Below are 13632 nucleotides of genomic sequence, written 5' to 3' on the forward strand. Positions count from 1 at the left end.
CTATACTGTTCATGTTTCCGAACATGTATATGACTGATGAAGGTAAAATTGTGTTTAACATATCATATATGGACATAGTGTGTTTTATTTAGAATATTGTATGTCGAAAGTTGTTATGCTTCCATTTCTTCTGTATAATGTCGGGTATTATTTTGGTAATAGATAAGTCATATGTTGTCCCAGATGGAATCAAATAAATTAATTGAACCTAATACATTGACTGGGTCAGGGACGATAGCATACTGTATACTCAAGTAAACACTCGTTTTACAAGGAAAAAAGTCAAAAAACCTTTATCAAAAATATGTAGATACTGTGCAATAAAGGGGTAACCATTTGAGTCTGACGGAAGTGACCGGTAGCTATACGACCAGATTATTTAAATAAATAATATTGTACAGTATGGAGACTATAAAACTCATTTATTTTTATTTTCCAAATAGTAGAGGTCAGAATAATTATTTTAAAATATTTCCAGATTTTTAAGATGACTGCAAGTCCCATCCGTGTAAGAATCATGCAAACGGCCTTCCCCTATAATATATAAAACAAAGAGTAAATCTTAAAATTGTCGGAGTAACATAACATGTGGAAGTATGACAGAATAAAACAAATATTTTAACACTAAATTTGACCTCCCGTATGTCATGATTAGATAATTCATAAAATGCCAGTGAAGTGTTTTGATATATATCTGCGAAGCTGGCAATTATGAAAAATGTCACTGCGGGATCTGGTTGTGTTGAGCACCTTTCCGCCTGTGAGACGTGACATTATGTACAAATATGATTTTAATATTCTACTAAATATACCGAAGAAGTTGTTTTCAAAATTCAGGAATTTTGACCGACAAAATATTTGTCCACTATGGTGAACGCGTTTTTCAACAACCGGTCGGCATTCCAATGGGGACAAATTGTGCTCCTCTACTTGCTGACATATTTCTTCACTCTTATGAGGCCGACTTTATAGCTGATCTGATCCAAAAGAAGGAACATCGTTTAGCTAAATTCTTTAATCTCAGTTTCCGCTATATAGATGGCGTATTATCGTTAAACAATCCTGGTTTCGGGGATTTGATACATCGCATCTACCCCACTGAACTCGAGATAAAGGATACTACTGACACTGAATTCAGCCTCATATCTGGAACCACTTAGAGATCGATGGTAAAGGAAAATTATTTATCAAACTATACAACAAACGCGACGACCTTTCATTCCTTATTGTCAACTTCCGTTCATCTGTGACAACATTTCTTCAGCACCTGCGTATGGAGTTTTCATATCACAACTCCACAACTCATACGTTATGCCAGAGCTTGCCATAACTACGCACACTTTTTGTATCGCGCTAGACTTCTTACAATCAGGCTTCTGCATGGAACAGAGTTATGTTGCTACAAGATTGAAGTCATAAATACAGAAGTTTTATGGTCGTCATCATGAACTCGTGGATCGTTATCGTGTATTGAATCAGGGAGTGCATAATTAGACTTTGTTAGGAGTGACCAGTCCCTGTAATATTAAGTCCCTGCATAATTGTATACGATTTTCTCAAAAATAAAGATCTATTTAGGGAGTGTATATTAAGACCATGATTCTTCTTTCTGAATACAAGACCGGATCATCGTTACGGAAAAATATAGCATATGTAGTCCAAAAAAGTATGGCATTTCTACACCACGAATCACCTCTACCACATGTTATATGGACTGATACTAAAATCCGGATCCGTTTCTTCCATTTCCGAGTTCTGGTCTGGAGTTTATAAACACCCGAGAAGGGAAAGGAAGAAGGAAGCGAAGTATATGTGAGTTTTGAACCGTTTGTTGCTGAAGCAGTTTGGGGCAAACAAGCGCAAGCATGGCTACTGATGAATTAGCAAGTAAACTCCAGAGAAGGAACGACATCAACGAAGGCGACGAAGAAAGCGTCATTAGATCTACACAAGTTTTTAATCCTTACACTGAATTTAAAGAATTTTCGCGTAAACAGATTAAAGATTTCCAGGCGACTTTCAACAAGTAAGTCAAGTATTCACTTTTTGGGAGATACTTAAATCATATGTGATTTGAATTTTTTCAACGGACTGATAGTTTTTCAATAACAAAGTTTTTGTGGCTGCATGTTTTAGGCATATAAAATCAAAAATTTCAGTAAGAATTCATACTTTTCATATTGTCCTGTTGAAGTCCAAAATTATACCCCACTTAAAGTCTACTACTAATATCCTTCTCCACTCAACAAGGCTTGTGATTCAAATCGTTATCTGGTTGAGTCTGTGTTACACCAAGAAATACTCAGCGCCATGGAGGTCCGGGTGTTAAAAGAATAGGCCTGCAGCAGTGCTAAGCTTGTCGTAAAAGGTGACTAAATAGTGCTCAGAACCCAAGCCGGGGCTAGGGTGCTCTGCCCACAGAGCAACTGGGATGTGTGCCCCTGGTGGTGGAATGGGGTACCCCTGGCATGTTACATGCTGGGGTTGTCAGGCTATAATATGGAAAACCTGACCATAAACCATAGTGGTGCACCGTGTTGGGAAAGATGCCACGTTTCTCGCACGTTAAAGAACCCTACTGTGGTATGCTCCTGGAGTAGGAACCATAGGGCTCCGCCACAGGAGGCTAAATTGCCCGACCCTACCCACTTCTCCCTATTTCCAGTGGCAATCAAAATTTGTCGACCCCATCATGCTTGTGTCCCATCCCTTTTTCATTGCATCATCATTTCATGTTCATTTTATCATCAATTTCATGTTCATCGTCTGAATATAGCTGAAATATTGCTGCTCGGACGTTAAACCCCAACAAACAAACAAAACAAAGAAGAACTCAGATGGAGAATACATTTTCATCTTGTATTTGCAGAGGTTGTAGTGATAAGCATTTCAAAGTAATTCCATCCACTCTGTGGCTCCAAAAATATTGTTACTTATCACTAAAAATAAAGAATAGTAACCCTTTCAAAAATTTTGACAGCTGTAATTTGAGATTCAGCTTGGACAAATCCCAGACAGATTCTTCCACTTAGTGCATACAGTGTAACCAGAAAGGCTGAGCAGTTCCCATTCGATACACCCAGAATATAATCAGAAAGCTATTCATTGAAATTAGATAGGATAACAAATGCTGCATTGGAGAAGTAATTCATTATTTTTAGACATGTTACATATAAATAGCTCTTGATACCATTGCCTAAAAAGTTTTGGAAAATGTGTCATTTATACATTTAGTGAATAAAAATCCTCCCCTATATTTTTTTGAATGCTAACTAGGTTTGTATTTTATAGGTATGATGTTGGTAAAGATAAATTCATTGATTTTTTTGAACTGAAATTGATGATGGAAAAAATTGGTGCTCCACAAACTCACTTGTCACTGAAAAATATGATTAAAGAAATAGATGAAGATAATGATGGAAAAATAAACTTTAGAGAGGTAAGTTTAAGAAGTTAACCAGTTTTATCCATTTCTAAATGTATGTGAAAACATTCTAACAAAATGGAAACAAACTTGTTCAGTTGTAAGGAAACCCATAGGCCATGTGCAATTTGCACAATAATAAAAAATATGACCCATTAAGATGTGGTATCTTTGTTGGCTGCACTGTATCTTCAAAGTTTCTATACTAGCATAACTAGTTTTGATTATTAATTACAAATAGACTTGGTCAACAATGGCCTGTCTTGTTGTGATCTGACCTGGAATTAGGTGTAATAATGTTCTATATACATTCTATCTTTTTTCCCTTCATGTGAGGTACAATCCAAAGCAGTAGTGAACAGATTGATGAAACTAAAAACCCAAAAACCATTTATGAGCAATGTATCATACTTGTTATATCCACCACAAAGTTTGGGGGGGCATATACATGTACATGTAGGTTTCACTCTGTCAACCCCAACTGACTTTTCCTTGCAGTTCGTAGCATTGTTATGAAACTTTGTGGTGTATAATATAACCATGTAGAGATGTGGGTACTGTCAGGAATTTATGTTTGGACAAAAATTGTAGGAATGATTGCTGTTGTTTGCTGTTCCTCCTCAACGACTTGCTGGATTGTTATGAAACTTAATGGGGTATTAAATAACCATACTGGGATGTGCATATTGTCAGGAATTTATGTTTAAGTAAATTTACAGTCATATTCTGTTATTGTGTTGTCAACAAAATAAAAGCACTGATTGTGGTTTGGAGGCCGGTGTTTTAGAAACGGCAGCAAAATTGTGTGTCAAAAATGCTTAGTTTATCTATCCCCTGTTCAAATTGAGTCTAATAAGAATTATGTGTCTGCATTGGTCCCAAAATGTACAGGGTTCAACAGACGGGGGTGGGGGGGTATTAGTCCCGTTAGGGACAACAAGTTACAACTAATTATACATGGAATTTTCTACTTTAAAACTTCATTCTTTTTATGAAAATAATAGTGTGTAATATTTATGAGACAAAGACCCATTTCCTTCTGGCACCACCTGCATTGTTGCCAAAGTCCAGAACACTAACCACTATGCTACCAGTCATCCCGTAATAAAATGCTTTAAAGGGTGCAACTTGATACAACTACAAAGGCATTTGGGACAAGTGTGGACACATTATTAAGCTTGTTGCCTCTCTAAATTTTGATTGTGATTAAATATTTGAAAATACGTTAAGAATCTGACCAGAATATAGTGGCCCCATTATAAATGGTTCCAATTACAACCCCCAAAACCAACCCAAGAATATCTTTGGAGATAATGAATTGGATGGTTCAATCTCAAAGAGATCTAATCACTTATGGTCAAGCTATTATACATCCACCTGTATACATAACTAGGCAGTTCAAGTCCCTACACAGGGGTGGATCCAGGATTTATGTTTAAGGGGGGATTACTTGAATTAAATGCTGTGCAAAGCAAGGCAAAAAATATGATGGGGTGAAACTTGTGAAAATTTTTTTTCTTACCAATTTAGGGGGGTGTACGCCTGGTACGCTAGTCCTCGGATCCGCCCCTGCTACGTTAAAATCAAGCCTTTTTGTGTTATGGCACCTTGTGGTACAATTTCTGAGAGATTCATTCACCTACAGTTCAGTTATTGTCATGAAAATGAATAAAATCATGAAATGGCTCAGTTTTGGAAATGTGTACTTTTATATAATTTAACTAAATAAATAGGGCATATTTCCTTTAATACCATAATGAAATACTATTGAGATTTAAGAACAATATTTATTTCATGGTTTGAAACAATGTAAACGTATTCATTTTCATGGTTGCTATTTTTTGCACATTCTGTTAAGTGAACATATTTGTAGGCACATTGTACCAATTTTCCCAGTATCAAAAATGATTTGTGTTGTTTAGCGTTAAAAATTTTTTGTTTTTCTGTCTGAAAATTGATGTATTTACAGTAAACATTTCAATGTGAATAGATATAAAGCTTGATTTTTTATTCCAGTTTCTGTTGATTTTCCGCAAAGCTAATGCTGGGGAACTTGATGCAGAGAGTGGTTTGATGGCATTATTCGACAACATGGAGGAGATTGATGTTCATGCTGAAGGAGTCAAAGGGGCAAAAAATTTCTTTGAAGCAAAAGTATGATTTTTGGAGGTGAAATGATCCTCTAGTAAATAATATTCAATGTATTGGTCTTTAAAAAATTAAAAATCAGTTTTTTAACTTTGGGCATTGTCCTAAAATACTGTGAAATCTGCCCTAACAAAACCTTGAATAATCCCAAACTTTACTAAACCGTACACTGTTTGAAGTCCATTTATATCAATTTGAACCATGGTAAACTGAACCAATGGGGTTTGATGTTTCACTGTAGTTTTTTTTCTGTTTAAATGTCTCATTTGTAGGGTTTAAGTGTCAGGTGGAGAGTTCGTTCCCTTTGCTTACAATTAAAAATCAAAGACTGAAGTCTTCAAAGTCGCTAATCATCAAATATTTACTGTCACTAATTTCGGTTTACTTTCAACATTGGAAATGGTACAAATACGACATGCTCTAAAATCGGGTGACTTCTGCGAAAATCTTGGTTCCTTTGGTATTCTTGCATACTCTTTCGTAATCATTATGACCTGGATGTTTTGGGTCATCTGGAACAAGATTAAACTACTGGAAAAATGGCTATGTATAAATATTGGTGTCCTGATAATATATTTGACCTTTATGTAATCAGTTGTTAAGAACACCTGTGTTTGAATCAGAAACTGGGTAATATTACCTAAATTCAGTGCTATCCAATCATTTTATCTTTTAATGTAAACTTCCTGTTCTAAAACAAGCAAAAACATATGGCAAGCCAAAGTGGACAAAAATGCCTATTTATAAATAATAATTATAAATATTTGTAATTCAATGATAAATATTTATAATTCATTTAATAAATGAATATAAGTCCTTCCGAAAACATATAAATACCATTGGGTTTTTATTTTCTGGTTTTTCATAAATTTATTCATTAACCCTATTAAAACATATCTTTTATTGTTGTGTTTAACATATGAGAAATATATGATAAACAAGACATGTATGATTCAATTTTCCATGTACATGTATATCTGGCGTATTTAGAAATTCAGACATTATGGTAGAGATGATTCATTGTGCAGGAAAACCCACCAAACAAATGAAATGATGCTGATTTTTTCTACATATGCCATATTCTAATGTAATTATATTCATTTCTGTGTTTTGAAGAAAATCATACATTTATTTCCCACATAAGTCAACAAAAAAAAAACAATAACTCTTACAAAGTAACAATTTCATATATGGGGTCCATGCTCCAAGTTTTTAGGGGAGGCCGAATTCTCATTTGCTTTTGTTACTTTGTATGCATGATTTTAGTTACTTTATGTTCTTTGTTGTGTATGTTTTCCATGTCTGGTCTTTGTCCCTGGATTGCATTCTTTTGATTACTGCTATAACCTTGGTTCCCTTGATTACTCTCTCATATTCAATCTTTAATATTTTTCTCTCAAAAGTGCAACTGCAGAATGACAAACTATTACTGTAATGTCTGTAACTGTTTTTGAATGAGAAATAAAAGTGACTTTGGTTGGTCTTATACATACAGGCAATCACATCCTACCTGATTTTTATGAAGACTTCTATCAGGGTTGGGCAGTAATCTTTTTTAATTCATTATACTTAATCTGTTTATTCTAGATTGACAATTTATCAAGGGACAAGAAATTCGAAGAGGAAATCAAACAAGAGCAAGAAGAAAAGAAAAGAGAAGCAGAAGAAAGAAAGGAAAGAAAACAAGCATTTAAAGAGAAAGCAGCCATGTTTAAATGATCAATGGAAACAAGCATTAAAATGATCTATGCTAAAATTCCTGCTCACTATTATTTTTGTTAAAATTGCTCAGGGTATAGTCAAACCTGTCCTAGCAACCACCTGTATTTAACCTGTCTTAAAAAACTCTTGATTATAATGATCCCCATGTAATACATTCTATATTAACCGGTATATTAAGACCACCTGTTTAATGTAACCATGATTTTGCTCTCCCTAAGACAGGTCTGACTGTATTTACAAACAGGAAGTGAGACATGAACTTATTTCTGTGTTCTGAAACTTGTTCAAAATGCAGTTTGTGAAAACAGTTTCATAATATTGAAAAATATATTTTTAAGAAAACATAATAATTGTATTGTTTTAGAGGAAGGCAGTTTGAACATCTTATTGGATGAATTTAATTTTCAAGGCCAGATCTCTAGATAGGTGACCCCTGTTGTTAAGGGTCATAGGTCTTGTAACCCCCATTGTTAATGGTCACATGATGTATGTCGCATGATGTATTTTTGTGAATCAGTTGATGCAATATATATATTTCCTGGATCTCTACTCTAGACCTGTCATGTTTTATTTTTAATTTCATGTCAAAATCATGATTTTAGAAAACATAAAATGTATTAATTTTGGGAAGTCTATGTTTTGAGTACATGTAGATTATACTTAAATAAAGCTATGAATGTTTGAAAATGTCAGGCCTTTAATTTCATTGGGTTTTATGTAGAAATATTTTTCAGACAGAAAAACTTCCGATCATTTATTGTTGTATCAAATATTCATTGAGCGAGGACAAATTATAAGGAAGTAGTTGTTTGTTATAGTTATATTGTTGTGGTTACTGTTGCATGAATGTGTGTATGTTCTTTGTGCATAATATTTGTTTCAAAATGCTGGTTTTGTTGTTAATGGTGTATTTGATTGTATGTAAACATCTGATTAGATAATTAATTTATATGTATGTGAATTATTGTGATAATTACTCTTCAGGGCAAACTGCCTGGTCCATAAAAAATACACTTTAGGCCATCATAAACAAATTCCTAGATTCTCATCCAACATTTTTCAAAATTAGGGGCAGGCAGGCGGGAGAATTTCATTTTTTATCAATATAAGTGAACAATGCTGTCAATTTGAAAGAAATCTACTCAAATTGGGAAAAAATTCAAAATATTTTTTTTCAGGGAGGTAGAAAAAATTGGATCAGAAGTTGAGAATCTAGAATATTTTTTATTTTGGCCTTACTTAATTTTTTGTATAAAATTATTTCGAAGAATTTCAATGAAATTTTGAATTTATATATTTTGGAGCTTTGTATTCTATTGGGTATACTGATTCTAATTAGAAAAAATCTCACTTTTTTAACATGCGTTTCTTTGAAGATTTTTTTTATTTATTATAATATGCTGTTGTGTTTCTTCTGTGGTAAATTATCTGTTGATATATATCACTTTTATATAGAATATATATTTTCTGATCAGTATTTGTAATGAAAATTAATTTGGTTTCATATTTACGATAGGGTTTGTAAGTCTCGTTCTAGTTTCAGTTTCCCTTCCGGAATTTCCGGTGTAGAACGTATTGAAATCCGAAGACCGATATGCATTTTAGTGTGTACTTCTGGGAAATTCAAATGCTGCTTCACAATGCAAAATCTCCTATTTTATGCTATTCTAAACATTTTTATTGCTTAGAACTTGATAATTGTCATTTTTAATCAGTATTTTTACCCAAAAATGATACTTTGCTTTTAATTTTGAACTCAATGCTATGTTAAGGACGAATCTCCATACATTTGAATGGTAGACTAGGACCCATTCTTACGAAACCACAGAGTCATGTGACGAGACTTACATGTACATACCCTGTTTTGTGCAAGTACTGCATGTTTTTGTTATATTCTTTTCGTATAAGATAGTTCAACTTTCATTTGAATTTGAATAAGATCTGTTGCTCCAGAGATAGTACAATGAGATTTAAGGATGGAAGATCTGATTTTTTTGTGGGGGAGTCTAGAGGTTTCCCTAGACCAATTTAGCATGGTGCTGCACCATGCTGCCCTCATCATGAATTTTACAATGTGCCCCTGAGGTGACCATACCCAACTTTCAAGTTTATTCAAGATTATTTTAACTATTTTTATCTAATTTGCATGTTAACATGTACTGCTTTTGTGTTGACACACATTTATGATACTTTTACATACCATACTAGGGTGAAGGATGCTTATTGCAGATTTGAGTAATTAAATTGCCCTAGTTTCAAGGTGGGGTACCCCCCAATGAAACCATCTGTGACAGTTGATTTCCCTCAAAATACTTAAATAACCATGCCTTCACAAATTCCTGGGGAAAACACTAGGGAGTATCAATGCTTGAAACACTAAGAACACTAAGAAAAACATAGTATCAGATGAATGTTTTTGTTCTATACATTATCAGTCAGCATTCATACTGTATGATGGGCATAAAATGTGTTAAATTTGAGGAAAAATGGTAGATAAAAATTTTTAGCTAATGCTCAGTGGTGCTTTTAAGTAGTTAAACCTAGAAGAAATACTATATAATGGAATTTATATTATCATTTTTAGAACGATAGCTAAAATACGCCAAAATTAGCACCTGTGAAAATTATCTGCTTTAATGTAACTCCAACCTGTCTTATGATGTATAAAATATTTCTTTACTATCATTTTCTTTAATTGTGTTAAAAGAACTTTCGGAGACAATTCTTTGTAGATTTTTTTTTTTATGGTTTGGGTATATGTTCATTAATAACACTACATTCATCACAATTTGTTTGTTTTTCTAAGACACAGAAAAGTACTGAAAATAAGCAGCTGGCTTTCATATTTAAATTTTAATGGAAAAATCCTTAGTACATTAATGGTATTCAAATCCCAAAGACATGCTGGATGTGCAAGCATTTAAATCTAAAGCCCACCAACTGTTTTATGTGTACTCAGTATTTTTGTCATGGCAGCATTTCATGTTCAGTTGAAGATCTGTATTAGTTTGGAGATTATTTTTCTAGTTTTTGATTTTTTCTCAAAATATATAAACTAAAGTAAAACATTAGCTTTGTCCTCTTAAGAAAACTAACTAATCAAAATATTTCCTCAGAATATTTGTAAAAAACAATATATGATTCTGTTGATTAAGCAAATTTTAATTTTTATCCATTTTAAAGGTATCACACAATGTTTTAGTGACTACAGATAATGTCTAAATATGTGTTCATGACTAAAATAAAAAATCATCTGTCTCAATTTACTTTAAAACAGCCTTTTATACCCAGAAGAAAATAGCTAAGTGAAATGTTGGCATAAATAAGCATAGATGTTTGACAATATTTTGTAAATTATTATTTAGAAACCTGTCCAAACAGGAAACCTTTTGGATTTGATTTACCACTCAGCATGTTATCAACTTAAACAGATTGAACTAACTTTAAGGTACTTCAAAATATGTCTGGTTTAGAAAGGTTTAAGTTCATTCAGGGTCAGGTTTAGAAAGGTTAAATTTCATTGAAGGTCTGGTTTAGACAGGTGTAAAGTTCAATCAGGGTCTGGTTTAGACAGATTTGAAGTTCATTCAGGATTTGGTATAGTTCAAGGGGTGGTTGAGACCAGATTGTTCATGCGGCTAGTCAGTTGTTAAGTTTAATTACAGAAGAAAAAATATAGATAAACATGTATACTAGTAGATTAGTGTAGATGTTAATACATGTATTTTTGTACTAGTAGAACCTTCTAGGTTTCTTTTTATTTGTAGAACTTAGCTGTAGAAAAGATTATCATTTTTTAAACAGACAATTGTGACTGGTTCTATACAAACCTCAAACATTTCAACATCCGTCTTAAACTTAATAGTATCTCATGGACTTTTATAGATATTTTTTGCAGCATTTGTAATTTCAATAAATCCATTTACAATCTGCAGCCACATTGATTAAGGGACAGATCTTTTTTTAAAAGTAACAAAATACAGGAAATTTTATGCTTGTTTCAGAGCTATTGTTCTGTTTTCATGTTTTTTTTTCTTTTTCATATACTTTTAAAAGCATTTTTACCTCCATCATGCTCTATTTAATATGGCTGCAATAACCCAACTAGTTGCAATTGTTTTTGAGTAATCATATTCATGTTGTTAAAGTGAAAATGTTACTTTAATTTTATGGTGTACAACATTTGTTTAAACATTGTTATCTTTTTGTTCCTGTTATAGCGTGTTCAGTATACTACTATTGTATAATGTGGTGATTTGGTGCTATTAACTAAGTTTTTAAGTTTTTAATATTGTTTAGGGAACATTTTCTTTGTATTATCAAAACATTTTTTTTACACTAACATAAAAAAGTTAAACAATGTCATTCATATTTGTTGTTAAAAATATTACTAATTCAACTTTTTACTGTGGAAATATTGTTATCTGTTAGTACAGTTAATTTTGCCTAATCCTATGGCAAGCCAAAGTGGACAAAAATAAATGTTTTGTAATATTAGAAAATGCTTATTTTTGTCCACTATGGCTTGCCATATAATCCAACTTCTGTCTAAAATTTGTCTAAAATTCAGTTAAGATACTTCCATTTTCAAGGTTCCAATAACATTTATACTGAGCTTAAGATCTTGTAGGTCATGAACAAAGGTTACTTGTAGGTCATGAACAAAGGTTATTTGTAGGTCTGAACAAAGGTTATTTGTAGGTCATGAACAAAGGTTATTTTGATGAATTATGATAGATAATTCAATGGCAGACTCCTGGTTAAATATATATTTAACAAAAAGTTCACTTTTTATTTTCTGGCATCTATGTTTGCTCCATTTTTTAAAATTGGTGGCAAAAATTGGCAGCTGACAAATTTTCTGGCAACAGAATTTTGGAAGCCAGAACAGCCTTTTTAATGGACTTAAAGAGTGTTTGGTTTAGACAGGTTTAAGGATTTTGTTTAGGGTTCAGTTTAAACAGGTTTTAGGATTTTTTCTGTGTTCAGTTACACATGTTTTAGGATTTTTCTGGGTTCTGTTTAGACTGGTTTTAGTGAAGTATTTTTTGTAGTTTAACGAAATTTTTTTGTTGTTGAAAATTTGAAAGTTGTTAATAAACTACAAAACTGTAAAATTACAATAGTACTTATTCCTTTCTTTGATCATGGGATTTTTCAGGAAAAATAAGATTTTTGTTTACAAAAATAGGGAACCACAATGTATGCAAGGTTTCCAATCAACCTTGAAAATTGGTAAAGTCCTCGAATTTCATATTGATTAAGATGGTAGAACAATCTACAGAGAAGGTTAAAATAAAAAATAAAAATCAACATTTTCTCTGTTATAAGATTAGATACACCAATAAAGCTTTGCACACTTAAGTTTCACTGTAGTAGAAGCATTTTAAGACCAACTTTTAAAAATCGTGGAGCTTCCTTTTCAGGAAAAGACGTTTAACCTAAGTACTTGTTCTTAAATCCTTGAAAAAGCCAGAAATTTCATGTACAAATCTATCAATGTGAGACTCTTTGTGGTAGTATAGATTAAAAACTTCCTCACTCAGTCAACTTTGAATCTCATGTTTGGTCATTTTTGTTTTTGCTAAGGCTTAGAGAGAATCGTTTGTATGTCAAACTTTTCATATCAAAATCCAAAATGGAAAACTATGTAAATAACCTTGAAAAATCTTTGAATTTTCTGCTTTGACACCATTGGGAACTCTGTGTATGGTTGTAATGAAATATAAATGGAAATTCTTGGCTGAATTAAGCTGTTGCATTTTGGTATTGGCTTCACAAGGAGTTTAAAACCTGCTTATCTTTAATATGACTAGGAACAAGTTTTGTATTTGTATGTCTGCCAAAGTGCTTGCTTAGTATTTATAGTAACATTGTTTTGACATTTCCAATTGCAAATATTTACAATTAGCAAATTAAGTTTATTTTATTTACGTAAATTAGTAGCTACAGCAATGATATTGGTTTGCTTGCAAACTTTCTGATTATATTTGCTTTTTACAATACGGTATTTATACACCTTTATATAAAATATTTAATCAATAAATGATTTCAAATGCATGTTATTTCATGTCTTGTCTTCATCAGAAGATTGTATGTGTTTAAGTTTAAATTATTTTGTTATAATTGCTTTATTGGAATGACCATTCTTTATGTTCTTTATGTAGCTTTACATTTTTTTCTCTGTACTTTAAATTTGCAATAGAAAATTAGATGCTACAGATAGGCTTACATGTGAATACTTTTTTATATTTCTTTCAATAGACATGTTCCTGTTTAAGTATACAGTGCAAGGGGATCCTTAAACTTTGACGAGGAAGGGTGCCAGCCAGGGTTCC

The 13632-nt window shown here is 32.5% G+C and overlaps 1 protein-coding gene across 1 annotated transcript; it reads left to right on the top strand.

The window, feature by feature from the left end:
- Positions 1-1760: 1760 nt before the first annotated feature.
- On the top strand, positions 1761-13354 carry LOC148601276 (EF-hand domain-containing protein D2-like). Its single transcript, XM_088554707.1, has 4 exons — positions 1761-2026; positions 3292-3439; positions 5441-5578; positions 7160-13354. Exons 1-4 carry the CDS (start codon positions 1866-1868, stop codon positions 7289-7291), a joined length of 579 nt encoding a protein of 192 aa, XP_088410833.1. The 5' UTR covers positions 1761-1865; the 3' UTR covers positions 7292-13354.
- Positions 13355-13632: the final 278 nt, after the last annotated feature.

The sequence above is a fragment of the Perna viridis genome, chromosome 12 (genome assembly GCF_037379345.1).
Source record: "Perna viridis isolate PV_CMFRI_1.1 ecotype Kerala chromosome 12, ASM3737934v1, whole genome shotgun sequence".
Taxonomy (NCBI): domain Eukaryota; kingdom Metazoa; phylum Mollusca; class Bivalvia; order Mytilida; family Mytilidae; genus Perna; species Perna viridis.